The sequence below is a fragment of the Arachis ipaensis genome, chromosome B5, assembly GCF_059453495.1.
Source record: "Arachis ipaensis isolate K30076 ecotype BB chromosome B5, ASM5945349v1, whole genome shotgun sequence".
Classification (NCBI taxonomy): domain Eukaryota; kingdom Viridiplantae; phylum Streptophyta; class Magnoliopsida; order Fabales; family Fabaceae; genus Arachis; species Arachis ipaensis.
Genome location: NC_142440.1, coordinates 145,038,031 through 145,057,230, shown reverse-complemented (window position 1 = coordinate 145,057,230; position 19,200 = coordinate 145,038,031). Strand labels below are relative to the sequence as shown.

Here is a 19,200-nt window from a genome sequence, read left to right as displayed (position 1 = left end):
TAAAAATGACAGAATTTTAGTTTTAAATATTCTAATACAGATATTCTACTTTCGAAACTTTTTTTTAATGGATTTTTGGATATTCTTTTAGTTTTACGTTTCAAATATCTGTTTGGGTGATTTGGGAATAATTGCATGTGTGTTGGGTTTAGGATTTTTACTTTTCGGTAATACTAGGATGAAAAAAAATCAAAACTTATTTTATTTAATATTTATTAATTATGTCATAATTAATAACTATTAAATAAAATAATTTATTATTTATTTTTTATTAATTTATTTTGGTTACTAAATATTTTTATAATTTGTAAATATTTAACCTAACATAAATTGAATTAGTGATTGATTTATAAAAATTATGTCATCTTTCGAATATACTTGTTTATTTTGTATTTTGTTTTCTCCCAATTTTACTTTATTTTAAAAATTTTGAAACTACATTTTGTGGTATCTCATTTTTAAATATTACTTTTATTGTGATTCTAGATGTATTTCTACTCTTCTAGTATTAAGTTTCGAATGTTTATTTGAATGCTCTAAGAATTTTGTTTTATGTTTGTTAGGTTTAGGGTATTAATTTTAAAGGTTTAAACATTCTTTTTAGTATGTGATTTTAGTAGAGAAGAAGAGAGAAAAGAGGGACCATAGGTAAAAGTGTGAATTTTGAGATAAATATATTTTTTTTAAAATTTTAATTAGTTGATAAATAATTGATTTTTTAGTCAAATTTTATAAATTATGTTATTTTTTAATTTTAAAAATATATGTGAATTTTAGAAAGTATTTTTGCAATAATTTAAAAGTATTTCTACTTTTTAATATATTTTTAACTTTTAAAATTAAAACACTCAAGTATACAATTTTTTTATTACCTAAATAAAAGTTATTAGTTTATATTTTAAAAAAAGTATAGATAAATTTTTTTTTTGATAATTTAAGATAAAAGACTTGATCACTCAAATTAAGAGGGGGAGAAGGTTTTGGCTTAAAAATCTTCACGAATAATAGGTGAAACACAAAAAAATAAATTAGAAGGACATAATCTCTAATCTCTCACACATACACCAATCAAATTAAACTAATAATAATCTTATATAAAGATTTTTTTTTGCAAGAGCCTCTTTATTTTTCATGTAAATAAAATCTTTAGCTAATGCCTTTTTATTGGCTTCAATTAGTCTTTTTTCTCTTGTTCTAATAGATATTTCATCAATCTTTTCAGTTTTAGCTAGTTCTTTTCTAAAATACACTATTGCTGCTTCATTATCACTATAACTCAGCTTCAATTGAGTTTCTATTTTCTAAGTTTGGATAACTTCATCTTAGCCCCTATATCTTTTCTTTCGTTATTATGGTTTCGCCCCAAGCTAGTCTCACTTTTTTTTAGTTAGCAACCATCATGCTTCTCTTTTGCTAAAATTTTTTTATGTTTTTTTTTTTATTATTCCTAGAACTATTTATCTTTGTTCTCTTATTCTTCAAGCATTTTTTAGCATCAATTTCTACTCTCAATCTTTTTTTAAGTCTCATTGACCTCGACTCCCCCCTCCTCCGCGTCTGCGGCATTTAACCCTACCCTTATTGGCTTTGTTACTCTTATCCGACCCATTATAAAAACTTTCATTTTTAATAGCTTTTTCAAAACCTGGTGGATAGAAAAGAGTATATGCTGATTCATCATCATCTATTTTATGATCCACTACAATCTATTTTTGGACTACTCCTTAGCTTGTGCCACTAATAAATTTTATTTGGGTTTCTTGTATCATTTCATCTATATATCTATCATCTTCTAAGTCTTTAGTTAAAATTGAATTATGAATACTATTTTTTAGTTTCATATCTTGTATATCTAGAAGTTCACACCTATCATTCTATATGACTTCTCCTCGAGACGAGACTATCAACATATCATAAACTAAAACTGCGCCCACTTCTTTATTATGTTGTTTCTCTTTCTTCCTTCGTTATCTTTTTTCTCCAACTCTTTGGCATGACTATTCGATTTCTGGCTGTTACTTCTCAAAGGTCTTTTATTTTCATATTCATTCTCTTGTCTATTTTTTTTCTCTCACAATGTTGTCATCAACAACTAGAAAATTACCACACCTCTCTTTAAGAAATAACTCATATTTTGATTCATTTACTTCTAACTGAACTTTATCTTGTATTAGTGGTCCTATATAATTTCCATCATAACACTTATGGTTTAAAATTTTAATCTAGAAAAGAATTTTTGTCCTAGTTTATAAGAGTATCCCAAACCATCACAACTTTACAAAATTTTTCTCACTCCATACATGTAGTGGCATAGCGTTAATCTCAATTAACACCCTTCTTATTCTATATAATTCATTCTCTAACTATCTCTCTTTTTCTCCAAATTAATTCAACAAGAAAGATGGTTGAAGAGTCTCCTCCATATTTACAATTGAATTGTAAATAAAGAACTATTAAATGGATCTATCATTTTTACATCATACAAGATATACCAATCCTTAAATAAGCAAGAAATACTGTCATCCTCATTTATGAAAATAAACTGACTTGCCAATAATACTTCTCTGCAACTTCTCCATCATACTTGATTCTACACTATCTTGAATATTTAATATCATTAGTTCTCGATTTTTATATTTCTCAACCACTTTATAATCATATTTTGCATAACCAGAACATATGAAGGTCTCTTTAAAGATTTTTCATTATTCGCACATCTATTCTCCTCCTTTTTTTCAAGTATTTTGTTCTTCCTTTATATGGTAATTATGAGGGTTGACACTATAACAAATTTTTTTAGAGAAAAGGACAAATTAATCTCTGAACTTTTATTTTGTGGACAAATTCGTCCTTGAAGATCTAAAAATATAAAAATATCCCTTACTATTCAAAACGCATGACGGATCGATCCTTCTGTGCAAAATGCTCCACTAGACGTAACGGAGACAGGTGATGTGTCGCTTAGTTGGCGTTGTATGGGTGACCACCACCGTAACAGTGTACAGGTGTAAAGGTGGATTGATGTTAGGGACAAATGCGTCCCTGGATGGAAAGACGATGTCGTTTTGCTGATGTGCCCTAAGTCTTCAAATGGATCCAGTCGCCATTTCTGCTGTCATTTCTATGAGAGGTTGAGAGTGGTGGTATTGTGCAGTGTTCAATGGCCAGCGACGGAGCTTCATCCAGCACCCAACGTGTTCCACTGCCGTCTACCGTTAAATGTGTGGAAGCTGCAGAGGAGAAAGACGAGATTGTTCTGACGTGTAAATGTGGAGTGTATGCCATATTATACAAATCGAGGACGACGACGAACCCGAATAGATTGTTCTTTGGATGTCCATTCTTTAAGGTAAGTTGGTGATTTTGTTTTAGTGAGTTTGATTATACAAGCTTGTTTATGTGATTTTTATTTTGGAATGATAAACATGCGGTTGAAAAATTTCAGTCATTGCAAGTTCTTCTTATGGCTGGATGACCATGTTTCAACAATAAGAGTTCTTGAAAAGTTTATGACTGAGAACGAGGTTGATGATCTGAAAATGTATCTTAGGAAGAAGGTAGTGGAACAGAGACTAACTGATTTGGAGAAGAAGCTGTTGCATCTAGAGAGGAGGAAAAATGTTAATGTGTATTTGGTTATTTTTGTAGTGGTTAGTGTAATTTTTGCTTCTGTTATTGCCAAAATTGGCTGAAAAATGGAAAAGTAGGTCAGAAAAAATGCTGTAATGAGATTTGGGATGAGTTCTCAAGAGTTGTATGCTTTTCGAAAAAAAGTGTTGTATTAAACGATGCTATATCCAGCAAAGTACTGAAAAAATGTGTATGAAGCTATTGCCCTAAGCAAGTTAATGGCATAATTTGTAGAGATTTGATTAGACAAGTAAAGCATATATTAATCTCATGAAAGAGATGTTAATGTGATCAAAGAAGTCTAAACATGCCTACTGCCAAAATAAGGCATAACTTAAGCCTGCAAGCTATACAATCACATTATTTTCAAAAAGAGTTGCTTTGTAAATCACAGTATTTTTAAAGAAGATGTTGATGTCATAACTGTAGTCTAAACATGTAGGGTTAACTACTAGGCTTGTTTAGTTCTGGAGTGGGAATGAACTTAAACAGCCGTTGAGGGCTGTCAAAGTCTATAGAGAGGCTCCTGATGTAGTTGGTTGTTATGGAGAGGGCAGATGTTGTTCAGGCTGGGGAGGTGGTACAGGTAGAGAGGGTTTGTTTGCCACAGGGTTCCTCCTAATGGTTTGCTTAGGTCTAAAGGCCTAGGAGCAAGGCGTGATGAAGAATGGGCTGGAGGCCTAAATGGTGCTTTCGGAGGCCTTGATGGTGTCGCATCCACTGCTACTGAGGGTCCAGATTCTTGCTCAGACATCGGGGCAGGGGCAGTGTTTGTATTCGGATTACCCTGCAGCAAGGTTGAAAGAATTATGAATGCATCAAAAACAACAAGAAAAGTCCACCAAAGTCCATGAGAGGATACCTCATTAGCAAATGAATGGTCTGTGAAATTTTGTTCAGCATGAAGAGGGTTGGTTGCAGCAGGGTGACTTTGCTCCACAGTCTGAAATACCATTTAGTGTTAACAGTCTCAATGAAGCATATTATAAAATAAGACATTTGAAACCCAAATGAATTAAAAAGGAGACAGATAGAACCTAAGTAATTTTAAAATAGACAACTAAACTCCTGAATTTATTACCAAGGGGACAGTTACATCCTTGAGTAACTAAGTACTACCTGAATTAAAAAGGAGACAGATAAAACCCTAAGTAATTTTAAGATAGATAACTAAACCCCTGAATTTATTATCGGGGGGACAGTTACATCCCTGAGTAACTAAGTACTACCTCTTCTTGGGGGCTGACTGTGAAAATGGAAGCACCACAAGTGAGAGGCATTCGTTGGCCTTCTTCCTTGGCTTTTTCATCTTTGGCTTCCAGTTTGGGTTGGATGGTTCCCCTTTGCACGTCTTGTAGTTGTGTGCCCTCTCACCACACTTGCTACACATGACAAAGAAACTCCTCTTTAACTTATCACAATCAATAACAGCCTCAGCTGGGTCTTTTTGTCTGTTATGCACCTTGGGATATTGAATTGGTTTTTTTAAAACAGGTGGAGCAGGTTTAGTATACTCAGACCTTGTCTAGTATTCCTCACTAGTAACTGGCTGGATGAAGTATTCGTATGTCTTTCTAATAGACTCCATACATAGTCATGGATGCACATAATCATCAAGATTATCATGTCTTTTTCTTACTGCAGCTATAGCATGAATATACAATATCCCTTCACAACAAGACAACAGTATGACAACAATAAAATGGCATAAGTATGATTAAAATTCATAGCATGTATGAAATTGAAATTCACAATATGATTAAAATTGAAATTCACAGCCAGATTAAAATTGAAATTCATAGCATGATTAAAATTCACAGCATGTTTGAAATTGAGATTCACAGCATGATTAAAACTTCAGGCTTTGACTGACCATTGAGTTGCCATCTGTTACACGAGCAGCTATGCTTGATCAAATCCACATTAACTTTGGAGTCCTTGTACGTGACTTCAAAACATTTGTGCTCGTTATCACCAATCCACTCCGCTGTCCATTTGTTACTTGGTTTGATGAGCCTCTTCAGCATTTTCTCCTGCACTGGCACGAGTTCCCCTCATGAATCCCCAGCAGTTTCTTGTGTTGCACCATTCATCGCATCACATAGCACCGTAATTCCTCGCACATTGTAAGTATCGGCTTGCATCTATAATTCAACACTTTTGCGTTAAACGACTCGCACATGTTGTTTGTTAGGTTGTCGACTTTGGGACCATGGCTAAAGTATGCTCTAACCCAGGTAGCAGGATCAAATTTCATGAGGTAGGTCCAAGCATCCTTGTTCACTTCTTTCAGTCTTTCCATTGTTGACTTGAATTCAGAGATGGTGGTGCATCTGGCACAGTTCCACACTATTTCTCTTATATATAAATCCTTGAATCGGTTTATGAAATTCTCCCACATATGCATCACACAGTTTCTGACATGTGCATTAGGTATTACCTCTTTCAGTGCAGGTAGCTGGTGCGGTATTTATAACCCACAAACTTACCGGCAAGTGCACCAGGTCGTACCAAGTAATACCTTACGTGAGTAAGGGTCGATCCCACGAGGATTGATGGATTAAGCAACAATAGTGTTTGATAGGCTTAGTTAAACAAACAGAAAATAGTGTTTGGAAGTTCAAAAGCATTAAACAATAAAGAAGAGTTTGAAGACAGGCAGGTGAATATGTGAGGAATAAAATATTGAGAAAGCAGTTAAGGTTTCAGAGTTATCTATTTTTTCGGATTAATTTTTCTTACTAACTATTTTAATCATGTAGGATTTAATTTATGGCAAACTATATGTAACTAGACCCTAATTCCTTAGACATTTCTAGTCTCCTCTAAAATTCATTCCAATTCCTTGATCAATTAATTCCAATTAGAAGCTACATGATCAAATTCCAGTTTATATGCCACAAAAACTCTAATTACCCAAAAATAAAAGGATTATATGTCACGTATCCCGTTAAATCCAGATAATTAAAATTTAGGAGAATATGTTTTCAAGCTGTTGTTCAAGTAAAGAGCTTTTCCAAGTTATACAAGAACTCAAATAAAAAGAAAGTCATACTTCCGTTCCACCCAAATTCATAAGATAAAGAGCGAAAATAATTCTTAAATTATAAATCCATGCATAAATTAAAATAGAAAAAGCAATAAAATTAATCCATAGAAATAGACAGAGCTCCTAACCTTAACAATGGAGGATTAGTTGCTCATGGTTCAGAGTAGAAAATAAGGATTCTAATAAAAATTTGTATTTTTGTAGTCTGGGATATCTGAATCTCCTTTTATAACTAATCCTAATAATTTAAAAATCAAATTTCTAAAATTAAAATTAAAATAATATCTTTTCCTATTTAAAAATCAAATTTGAATTTAAATTCGAATTAATTAACAAGTCTTCAGCTGATGGGTGGGGACCACTTGATTTGTCCATTCTACAGCTTCTAATATGTGTTTTCTGGGCTGGAAACTGGGTCAAAACAGCCCAGAAATCACCCCTAGCGTCTTTCTGCGTTTTTTGCACGTTGCGCATGTCACGCATACGCGTCGGTCACACGCACGCGTCAATGGTCTTTTTCGTGAGTCACGCGGACGCGTCGGTCACGCGGACGCATTGCTTTGCAAATCTTCAAATCACGCGTACGCGTCAGTCACGCGTACGCTCGCTCCTCGCTGCCATCTCCTTTGATTCTTGTGCTGCAGAAACTCCATCAAATCCAGCCGAATGCTACCTAAAATAAACAGTATTGCACAAAACTCAAAATAGCATCCATAGTGGCTAAAATATAATTAATTCTTAATTAAACTCAACAAATTACATGCAAATTTACTAGAAAAAAATAGAAAAGATGCTCACGCATCAGTAGCAGGCCCTAATAACAATGAATGAATTAATCCAAGTTTACAAACAACTTTAATCCACTGAATGACTGACACAACAAATAAGGATTGACAAAAAGGAAACCAACTTTCTGTTGATCCGACATAAAATTCCAACCGTGGTTGCTCACATCACCAATATCCTCTTGCAAGAGTGTTAGGAACCACTTACATGATTCTTTATATTTAGATCTTGCAACTGCATATGCAACCACGTAGAACTGATTGTTAGCATCCTGTGCAATGATCGAAAGTAGTTGTCCCCCATGGTAGGTTTTAAGAAATGCTTCATCTAGGTGGATCACTGGTCTGCAACCACTCTTAAATCCCAGTTTGCAGACCTCAAAACAAACATACAACTTGTCAAACGTAGGGGGTGCTTGAGGTTGAGGAGTTAGGTCTAGCAATGCAGAAGACCCAGGATTACTTATGTGTATCTCTAATAAGTAGTTTCTCAATTTTCCATATTGTTCTCTTTCATTACCCATCATCCTCTCTCTTGCCTCCTTTACAGCTCTATACACCAACCTTAGATGTGCAGTAAGGTCAAAGTCTTCTCTCAGAAAATCAATAGCTTCATGAGTGGTCATATGCGAGTGTGTTAGCATCTTTTTCTCCACCTTTTTGCTGATCCAGTGTTGATCAGCTGCATTGCTTCCAAAGTCCCTAGCACAAGTGTGCTCATTTCTATAAGTATTGACTTGGAAGCATTGTAATTGCCTATTGTAATACAAGTGGGTAATCCAAAGACACTCTTCATCCTTGTACCCAACCCTCACTCTTTCTCTGTCATTCTTGATCCAAACTAACTCCCTGCCTTCAACAATAAAGGTATCTTTCACAACCTCTTTGAACCTCTCAATTGTTGCAAATCTTGTTCCAAGCTCAAATCTTCCTTCTCCGAAACTATATTGGTCATTGAACTCAGGCCAATGAATTTTTTTTCCTCATCCTTAGAAGAAACGGGTGTATGCAGCTCCTCAGACTCATACTCCCAGATAATATCATCATCATCTGTGTCTACATCACTGATATAGTCAATTAGGCTGTGTTTGTTTTCGAGAACAGGACAGGACAAGACACTGAGAGCAGGATAGGACAAGACACTGATGGACAGAGACACAAAATGTTGTGTTCTTGTATTATGTTTGGTGATAAACTAGAACAAATTATGAAAATCCAATTTATTTTCATTTTTTTCCATTCAAAAAATTTGAAATGAAAAATATAATAACAAAATATATAATTATGAAAAATTAACAAAAATAAAAAATAAAAAATAAAAAATAAGTTGTGTCTCTTGTTAGTGTCTCCGTGTCCTTCCTGTCAGGATGGACACAAAATACACTAATTCAGTGTCTCTGGACACACTGTCTCTGTCCATGTCTCCTCTGTCAAACACAATTTTGTGTCTCTGTGTCTCTGTCTCAGTGTCCTGTCTCTGTAAACAAACGCAGCCTTAGTGCTGGCCTTGCTCCTCTAGTTCTATTGGGCTCCCTTGCAGGCTTAGACCTATTGAGCTGTCTTGCAGGCCCACCTGTCTTGGGCTCAGGTGCAGGCACATTCTTTCTTGCATTAGACCTTGTTCTCTGAGACACACGTCTTGCTTATTTTTTGGGTTGCTTTTTGGGCTGAGTGTACCTCTTAGAGGAGTCAGGTACTTGTTTCCTCTTCCCTTTGCCAGATATAGTCCTACTGACACCATTTTTCCCACTCTCGCTGTTATTTTCATAACCGAGAGGCGGAGCTGTATACAACTCATCCTCTGAACTCTCATAACTATCATGCTCAGTCGATGACGGATCCAATTCCTCCACTTCAACACAAACGACATCTTCCTCTACCTCATCGTTTTCCTTACTAGCACCATCTGCAAGCTCTGAGTCATCAATAGGATGATAAAAAAAATACATAGAACTCATAAGTATTTTTATTTTTCATTTTAGCTTGACGCATCTGGTTGATTTCTGCATCTCCCCTCAGTACATTCAACCTTGACTCTATATCCTTGCTCTTTGGATCATACCAATATACCTCCTTGTATGCTTGATATTCCAGTCCTTTGAACAATGTTATCAAATTACCGAAATTTACAAAATCCAAGTCTATCAGTGGAAACCTCTCAACTTTACCCTGTAGGTAAACTAACTTACCAGTAAGGGCCCTTGTGAAGTAGCCCCCCGTGATGAAAAACAGAAACTACAAAAATATCATCCATCTGCAATATTGTTTGGCACAAAATACTCAGATAGGGACCAATTTACCAAACTTGTCTACCATGATCAGTACTAAACATTAGCAAATCAGAGAAATACCTAAGCCCTAAAACCCAGATAACCCATCTTCTATGTCTCTCACTAACTACATTGCACAAAAACTCCAACCCACAACATGCATAGCAAATAACGTTCGAAAGCACAAACCCAATGACTTTCACAATAAAAGTACTTACCAGTATAGACGACACCGTTAACTCCACCAACGTAGCTTCACTGGTGCAACCTTAACCGAAAATGAAGAACCGAAGAAGATCAAAGGTTATTATTATTTTTTTTTTTTGAGGAAAAAGATCATACATATGTGTGCTAGGGCATCAAGTAATTGTGTGAGATTCATATGGGCTTCTTTGGAATTATGTTTAAACGCAAGAACTACAGTCAATGTTTTCAAACGTTGTCGTTTTAAGTCACAGGAATCTATTTGTCCAAGACTTTTTTCGCAACGGACACACAAACCTTCCTCAACAATCCCATCTCGCCACATAGACAGATACAACGCCAACTAAGCGACACATCACTTGTCTCTGTTATGTCTGGAGGAGAATTTTGTACGGAAGGATCGATCTGTCATGCTTTTTGAATAGTAAGGGGTGTTTTTGTATTTTTAGATTTTCAAAGACAAATTTATCCACGAAATAAAAGTTCAGGGACAATCGCGTATCTAACAAAAGTAAATTTATGAGGAGTATACACTTGTTTTCTTTTTTTTTTTATAGAAATACATTAACAACTTGTTCTTCTTTATTAAATTTTTTTATAGCAATTATAAATTTACCAATTGTAGAATATTATCTACAAACATTGTAAAAAATCTCTGCTTTAATTAATTTTTGGAAATTTCCTCTTATCCTTATATTTTGGATACATTCTGTATTTTTTTTCTGTTTCTTAGAAAAACATTCTTTAGTTTAAAACAAATTTTAATGGATTTTGAATTTCTATTCTTATCATGTACTCACTTTTTCCGTTCTCACCATTTTTCTCTTTTTTTTTTTTTTTTCCATCACTCTCCATATGGTTAAAAGAAAGAGAAAATTTCATTCCCCTCTTTTAAGAGATGCTAAAATGATACTCTCCTCCCCTCTATTTATAAAATGTACATTTTCTTCCCTTATAACTTTTAAGAAACCTCCTCCTTAATCCATTTTAAATTTTTTGTGTTAACTAATATTAATTTTATCCATTTTTGAAAAATAAATAAATTATTTTTTACAAAAATATTCTTTAACAAAAATTTTATTTTTTGTCATTAAATTTTGTTTACTAAAATACTCTTTAATAAATTATTTTTTATTAATTAAATTGTACTTTACCAAAATAATTTTTTTAAAAAATTTAATAATTAAATTATTTTTTCTAAGATATCCTTCAATAATTTTTTAATTATTAAATTATGATTTTATCAAAATTTTCGTTAACAATTATTTTTATGTTTTATTATTAATTTTTTGATATCAATATATATTATTTTAATATTAAATAAAAAAATTTAGGTAAAATTATTTTTCGATATCAATTTATATTAATTTTTATACATATTAACAGTGGTAAGATTTTTTTTATTTAATGTTAAAATAATATTTTGATATAAAAAAATTAATAGTAAACTATAAAAATAATTATTGACGAAAATTTTGGTAAAATCACAATTTAATAATTAAAAAATTATTGAAGGGTATTTTAGAAAAAATAATTTAATTATTAAATTTTTTTAAAATATTTTAGTAAAAATATCATTTAATTAATAAAAAACAAATTATTAAAGAATATTTTGATAAACAAAATTTAATGACAAAAAAAAAATATTTATTAAAGAATATTTTTGTAAAAAATAATTTTTTTAAAAAATAGATAAAGTTAACATTAATTAACATAAAAAATTTAAAATAAATTAAAAAAAAATTTTTAAATTATAAGAGAGGAAATGAGAATGTCATTTTAGTATCTCTGAAAAGAATGGAGTAAAATTTTTTCCAAAAGAAAAGATACCCCTTCTATAATTAATTAGTTCATTACAATTTAACCCCACCAACCCTATTTGAAAGATCCATGTCTCGTACATTTAAGAAGAAGTGATTGCAAGCTAGAGCGAGGGGGAGACTTTTCTTGATTATTAAGTGGCCAATATAAATTGCAAATTCAATTAATTGAGTTGTCATTTGACAATAATTGACAGATTCAACTTTAGTGAAGGTTCAAGCATCACGTTTATTTTGTAATTAACATTTGTTCCATTTATAACTCTTCTAGCAGCTAGCTAGTGGGTAAGATGCTGAGCAATGAATCTATGTATCAGGAATTTCTAAAATTAAAGCAGTAGTATATTGTTTTCTTTTACCTTTCATAAAATTAAAGTACTAAAGTTCATGTTATATATATATATATATATATATATATATATATATATATATATATATATATTCACTTTGACCAGATTCCCATCAAAATGCTGTAACACTATAATAGGAGATTCAAACCTTGTATATAATTAGAGTTGTGTTATTTTCACGCACCTTAAACAAATTCTAATGTCATTTTAATTAATTTATTTTTTATTAAATATTGATGAAATGTGAAATTTACATTACATTAAACTAAATTTGCTATTTCCAACTCAATTTGACAAGACAAATGTTACATATTTTGCATTGGCAGTATAAAAGATAAGGATGCTTTTGAAAAATTCAATATAAATATCCATTGAATTTAGTTCAAGAGTATTTTTAAAAGAATTAATTAAAACAGTAAATGAAAAAAAAATTATTTTTTCAACGAAATAAAAAATTTATCTTCTATTTTTCATAAAACTTTCTTGTTTATGATATTCTTAACTAGTATCTTCATCTCTTAAGACCCTTATTAGCAAAAAGTTATGAGGAATGCTAGGGGCCAGCAATTTTGGTGTTTTGTAACCATCAGTTGGCCATCAATAGTGTTTTTAATGGTGTGAGATTACATCTAATGGTGGGAGATCATTCACTTTTGTTTTGATGGTTAAGTGCTGGCCAGAAAACACAAAAGTTGCTGCCCCTTAAACTTTTTCAAAAGTTATAATATTAATATACATGACATTTAAATTAAAAATTTATTGGCGTTATTAATTATAAGAAAAAAACACACGTCATACATTACATACTAAGATGTTAAAATCAGCATACACAACAGTATAAAACTATATATAAATATTAATCTTAATCTTGCAGAGGCCAATTTGCTTTATAATTCTGTCTAGGTTCTTTCTATATTCCTCTAAAAGTCTCTTATTCATATATTATATATGCATGTTAGTGTTCTAAGCTTTATTTAAGTCACAAACCATGTCTTTTTCATCAAAGAGCAATAATAAAAACATTATTAGCTGCTCTAGTGAAGATGATAATAATAATAAGGATAATGAACTTAGAAGAGGACCTTGGACCCATGAAGAGGATGATCTTCTCAAAATGTGCATTGCCATTCATGGTGAAGGCAGATGGAATTTTCTGGCCAAATCTTCAGGTAATATTATTAGATTAGTCAAATAATTAACTCTAATTTAATATTAGTTTCATTGTTTTCTTTCTAAGCAGGGTTAAAAAGAACAGGGAAGAGTTGCAGATTAAGGTGGCTTAATTATCTAAAGCCAGATGTGAAAAGAGGAAATTTAACCCCACAAGAAAAGCTTTTGATTTTTGAACTCCACTCAAAGTGGGGCAACAGGTGCATTTACCATTGTTTAAAGAACCTTTTCTTTTCTTTTCTTTTCTTTTCCTCCAAAACCAAAACTCACTTATATGCCACTACTAATAATATGCTACTTAATTACACGACTTTTTTTTTTTTTTTTATCAAAGATAGGGAAATTCGAATCAGCAACCTCTAAGTGAGTATAAAAAGACTATGCCGTTTAAACTATAGCTCATTGACAATTTAATTTCAGGCTTGATGAACAACTATAACAAAGTTTTAACCCACTGTATAAGAACATATGATTGGATTGACTATATAAATTAGAGGATATTATTAAGTTTTATTATATATCATGTTTATAGTAAAATTATTTATTCGTAGATTTCTTTTGCTGTATTTGGATATAATTTAATTTATATCAAAGAGATATTGAATCATTAATGTAGCAAATTTTAACACTTTTTATTTTAAGATAGAAGTAAAAATAGTAAAATATAAGTTTTAAAGACAATAGAATAATTTATCAGGATACGAATATATATTATTGCATCTAATCTTATGTGAAAAGTCTTTTTGTAAAAAGAAAAAAAATAAAGACATACATTTTGTCATTATGAAAAGGTCGTAACAATAAATTTCTTTATTTTACATAAGAGACAAACAAAAGATGTTATATAAAAAGAAATCAGTTATTAAATTATTTATTATTTATTTGTATATAAATATATATTATTTAATTTATAAAAATATTATTTATATATCAAAATTAGCCACTAAGATCATTTATCAATATATTTATGTATAAATACATGTGTGGTTTAATTTATTTTCAATATGTATTTGTATTTTAATATATATTTTATACTGGTGACTGACTTTGGTAGTTAATTTTAATGTACACGTAACATAATCGTTTAATTTATTTTCAATGTGAATTTTATATTTTAGTATATTATGTTTTATTATTTTTAATGTATATTTTATATTTCTGTTTATATCATCTATAAATAATTGATTTGTTAGTTGATTTTTGTATATACGTGATATGTCTGTAATAGATCTTATCCAAAATTTAAAATTGACACTTGGTTGTAGTTGGACACTTAAACTTTGCTCATTATTTCTTAATTAGGTGGTCAAAAATTGCACAACAATTGCCTGGAAGGACAGATAATGAAATCAAGAACTTCTGGAGAACAAGAATCCAAAAACAAGTGAAGTATTTCAAGATTGACACATTATGGAGGACAAGATTTGTTGATGAATCAAAAGAATTATACCAAGAGCAAAACCAAAACCAAGCATTAATTATTCCAACAATGTCTCCTGATTGTGTCACTCAAATGCAGCAATATCCATCACTTATTGAAGAAGCAACACCAACACCAGCAAAAACTCAAATAATTCCATGTGAGAGACCTTCTTGTATGATGAATGGTGCAAGTTCAAATTGTGTGGATTACTCAGATTATGAAAACAACAACAACAATAATGGATCATCATGCATGTCCTTCACAGAGTCAACAAATATGGCAAACATGGTTCAGTTTGAGACTTTAGATAACATCACTAATGCATATGGCATGGATGCACTCAACATCGATATGGAATGCCAAGTGTCACAAAGCAATTGGCTAGACAAGGATTTTGTATGTACCATGTGGAACATGAACATGGATGAATTGTCACACTTTAGGAGTATACAAAATCAGTAATTAATTAAAGTTAAGGTTTGCTTTATTATTATTATTTTTTTGTTAAGAGTGTTAGGTGAATATAAATAATCAATTATCGTACACAAATATATATTTATATTTGAAGGTTATCAATGGTTTAGAAAGAGGAGATTGAATTTATGGTCTTTTTAAATTTATATACTTTGACTTTAAACTAAATTTAATTTAGTATTGTTGTTGAGTCTGCAATGTTAATTACGGAGAAGACAATTTTATTTTGTTTCTTAACGATAGAGCAAGCAAAAGATTTTTGAGTGTACTAAGTTGCTGTGATGTCTGCTAGATTAATTGTAGAGAAGACAATTTCATTTTGTCTCATATCAAAATAAATCAGAATCAAAAGAATAGAGAAGAAAAAATGACTTAGCTTTTAGCCATACATCCTGGTTCAACCACCATGTGCAATGTGGCCTATATCTACTCTCTACTACAACTATGGTGAAATTTTTACTATCTTTCACAAAGATTATAATCACTAATTTTTCTAAGATTCTACCCAATTCTAACCAATTAACTTCTACCTAAACTTGATTTGGATAAGTTCACTCTCTAGACTTTTAACCACTAAGTGCTCACGCAAAGAAATCCCCTCATGATCATGAATATAAAATAAAAATACAAACAAAAATGTTTACATAATTTTCTGGCTTTTCACCAAGATTACTCGCTTTGTCTTTTCTCTCAATGGCTTTTTCTAATACCTCACATAATACTTTTTTTCATTGATAAGAAACAAAGAAAGATAAAACTGAAGAATAGAAAATTCAATGTAAAACCATAAAGGAAAAAAAGGATAAGCTTAAAAGCTATGAAGACTCAAACAATGTGCTCACTCTCCTTGTTTTAATTTCTGGCTATTTACCCTTTTTAAAGAATAGAAAAGCTTCCAAAACTTGAGTTTGGTTGAACACATTTGACTTGTTCTTCTTTTCCAAATATCAGAATAATAACACAGAGAAGAGATGGGATAATAGTAGTGATTAGAGTTGGTATGCATTCTCGCCTAGCTGCTTCTCTTTTTTCTTTTTTCTTTCGGCTTTAAAGAACAAAACCATTCATCTACTCTTTGGCTCCAAATTTTACTTTTGATATTTGATTTGTAGCAGAAAAAAACAACCTTTGTTTTCTTCATCTTACTTAAATGGTACTTAAATGGTAAGTGCAAGAAGAAGCCAACTCAACAAATTAGAATGGAAGCACAAAAGAAAATATATATATTTATTTATTTGTCTTTGAATTAAATCAAATTTAATTTTGCTTCTTGGCTCCAAATTTTGACTTTTTTCCCTTTCTTTTCTTTTCAATGTCAAGATTTATGGTTTATTTTTTCTTGAATGTTTGAACCCTATTGAACACTCATTTTTTTCTTGTTAAATTTCTCTTTTTCCCTTAACTTAGGGATTAATCATGTGGGTTGCAATAAGAGGAGAGAATGAAATGTATAGTTACAAACTAGAGAAGAGAATAATATATTTTTTTTGGGTTTGAAATCAGCAACAACTATTATGGGCACATGAGAATGAAATATTTGTTATTGGACCTTATTTATTGCAATTTTATTTAATTTTGGCATGCACAAAATCACACTTGTCACACATATTTTTGGATGATCCAAAATTATAATATTTAGCCACCATTAAATTATTATTTTTGTTTTTTCAAATTTAACAATATTTATAAAAAAAATTAATTATATTATTTTTAAAAATTTTAATTATTCTAATGTTTGATTATTTTATTTAAAAATATATAAAGAAAAATATACAAATATAGATAAATATATGATGATTAATTTTTTTTAATGTCAATAAAGATTTTCTATGATCTTATTGTACACAATTGCATTTGTCTACTAATTAATTGTTGTGTTTTCTGCTTCGGGGATCAGTGCATTTTTGTAACCTAATGTTAAGTTGAGAAAGAAAAAAAAAAAGTTGAGAAGAGCCAATATTCATGAGTCTATTTATCATATTCGGAAAATTGAGTGTAAATTGTGTAAAACACAAAAACCACAATACCAACAAATATTTTCTTGTAAAAAAAAATTAAAGTTCATACATATTTTATTGAAACTTCACAGTAACCACTTGATATATGTAATATATAAATATAATGAGAGAGTGCAACCAACGTGGATCAATGATAGATATGTGGAACATGATGAACATGGATAAATTGTGGCGCTTTAGGAGCATACAGTATCAGTAATGATTTTTTTAAAGGTAACCACCAATATAATTAGAGAAAATACTCAATTTTGTTTTTGAAGTTTTAATTGTCTTAATTTAGTCTCTAAATTTTTCAATTGATTCTGTGACAAAAATCACCGCAAGGACTAACATGATTAAAATTTGAAAAATTTAAAGACTAAATTGAGGCAATTAAAACTTTAAGAACTGAATTGAGGCTCGAGTGTAACTTTAGAAACCAAACGAGTATTTTCTCTAGTAACTTCTATGCAAATTCATAAATTTGAGAGGCCAGCTAATGTGAATCAATGATAGAATTCAGTATTTAATGCTTGTTTAGGCGCTATTTAATTAATAAAAAAAATATATTTTTTAATAAAAAAGATTTTTTAATGTGTTTGACAAGTTTTTAATGGTAAAAATAAAAATATTAGATAAATAAAAAAATAATTTTTTTTGAGAAATTATAATTTACATATTTTTTTAAAATATTTTTTTCTTTAAAAAAATATATTTTTCACATAATAAATAAAAAAATATTTTTATCTTGTTTTATCCAAATATAATTGATAAATAAAAAAATATTTTTACATGAGATATCTAAACATAAAATCATTTTTATTTTTATAAAAAATCTTTTAAAAAAATATCATTTAAAAAAAAATCTTTTTTGAGAATAGTGCCTAAAGAAACCCTTAATTAGGAGTGTTTAGGTAACACCATTTTAAAAATTTTCAATACATTTGGTTAATATAATGTTTGGAATTCCAAAATATAATTTCTAGGGTTTTTTTTTGTTGAGAAAATAAAATATTTTTTTTTCTCATCAATATTTTATTGAATTACATCATGTCATTTAACATGATATATTGATGAAAATATGATCATACAGTAAGTAGATGGCATCCGAAACTAATTTAAAATGATTCATGCATATATATAACTTGAAGAATTAAAATAAATTTTGCCTCTGTTATATATTTAACTAATTAATAGACATCAACTAGAATATTATTAATATTATTTATTCTTATGATGCAGTATGTTATCATTCATTCATGCAACCATTTAGCTCAATTTTCTTCCACGCTGGGTTGCAGTTTTCCTATTTTTATTTTTCATTTTTTGATTTTAATTTTAATTTGTTCATAAAATTATGAAATAATAAGTATCTTTAGCGGCAAGAATGAAAAACTGATGTTTTTAAATTTGAACATAATAAAAAGCTCTGACAAAAAATACATCATCTTTTTTTTTTTTCTCTAATTAAATGCAAGATCTTTATTTTTAATAAATTGGATTAGGGGCAGAGCTGAAAACAAAATTTTGGAGACCAAAAATTTAATATAAAAATTTAAGGTCAAACTCATCTGATGTAACTTTTTGAATTTTTGAAAGTTGTCTCTCACTCTCTTCCTTATTCATTAAAGTAGAAGAACTATTTATAGGTGTTGATATTGTAGAAGTTATATGTTCTCCTTCTTGAATATTAGTCTTCCTCTTAAAAAATGCATCAATTCTTTGATTTTTTTATTATTATTTTGTATAAAAATTTGAATATATATCCTGTAAAATATGTAAAAAAAATTAGAAGGACAAATATTAAAATTTATAATATTTATTGTTTTTTTATCAATTTATATAAATACAATAATATCAATACTTATTGAATATTCTAATATTTTTTATCATATGAAAAATTAAATTAAATAAATAAAAAATACCTAATTTTAGAATGAAAAAAAAAACTTCTTTTTATAATGAGAAACAAAGTAGCAAACATGAACTACTCTAAATTATAATAAAATATTTAAATCAAGTGAACTA

At 30.0% G+C, this 19,200-nt stretch overlaps 1 protein-coding gene across 1 annotated transcript; it reads left to right on the top strand.

Annotated features, from left to right (window-relative positions):
- The first annotated feature begins 13,096 nt into the window (after positions 1-13,096).
- Positions 13,097-15,271, top strand: LOC107641207 (uncharacterized). Its single transcript, XM_016344710.3, has 3 exons — positions 13,097-13,277; positions 13,349-13,478; positions 14,581-15,271. The coding sequence occupies exons 1-3, from the start codon at positions 13,097-13,099 to the stop codon at positions 15,161-15,163; spliced, it is 894 nt and encodes a 297-aa protein (XP_016200196.1). The 3' UTR covers positions 15,164-15,271.
- The last annotated feature ends 3,929 nt before the right edge of the window (positions 15,272-19,200 follow it).

Bases quoted from the DNA above. Each gene is read 5' to 3' on its own strand.
- LOC107641207 (XM_016344710.3), top strand. From the start codon at position 13,097: ATGTCTTTTTCATCAAAGAGCAATAATAAAAACATTATTAGCTGCTCT. The intron at 13,278-13,348 runs GTAATATTATTA...CTTTCTAAGCAG, and splicing joins TTTTCTGGCCAAATCTTCAG to GGTTAAAAAGAACAGGGAAG. The intron at 13,479-14,580 runs GTGCATTTACCA...TTTCTTAATTAG, and splicing joins CACTCAAAGTGGGGCAACAG to GTGGTCAAAAATTGCACAAC.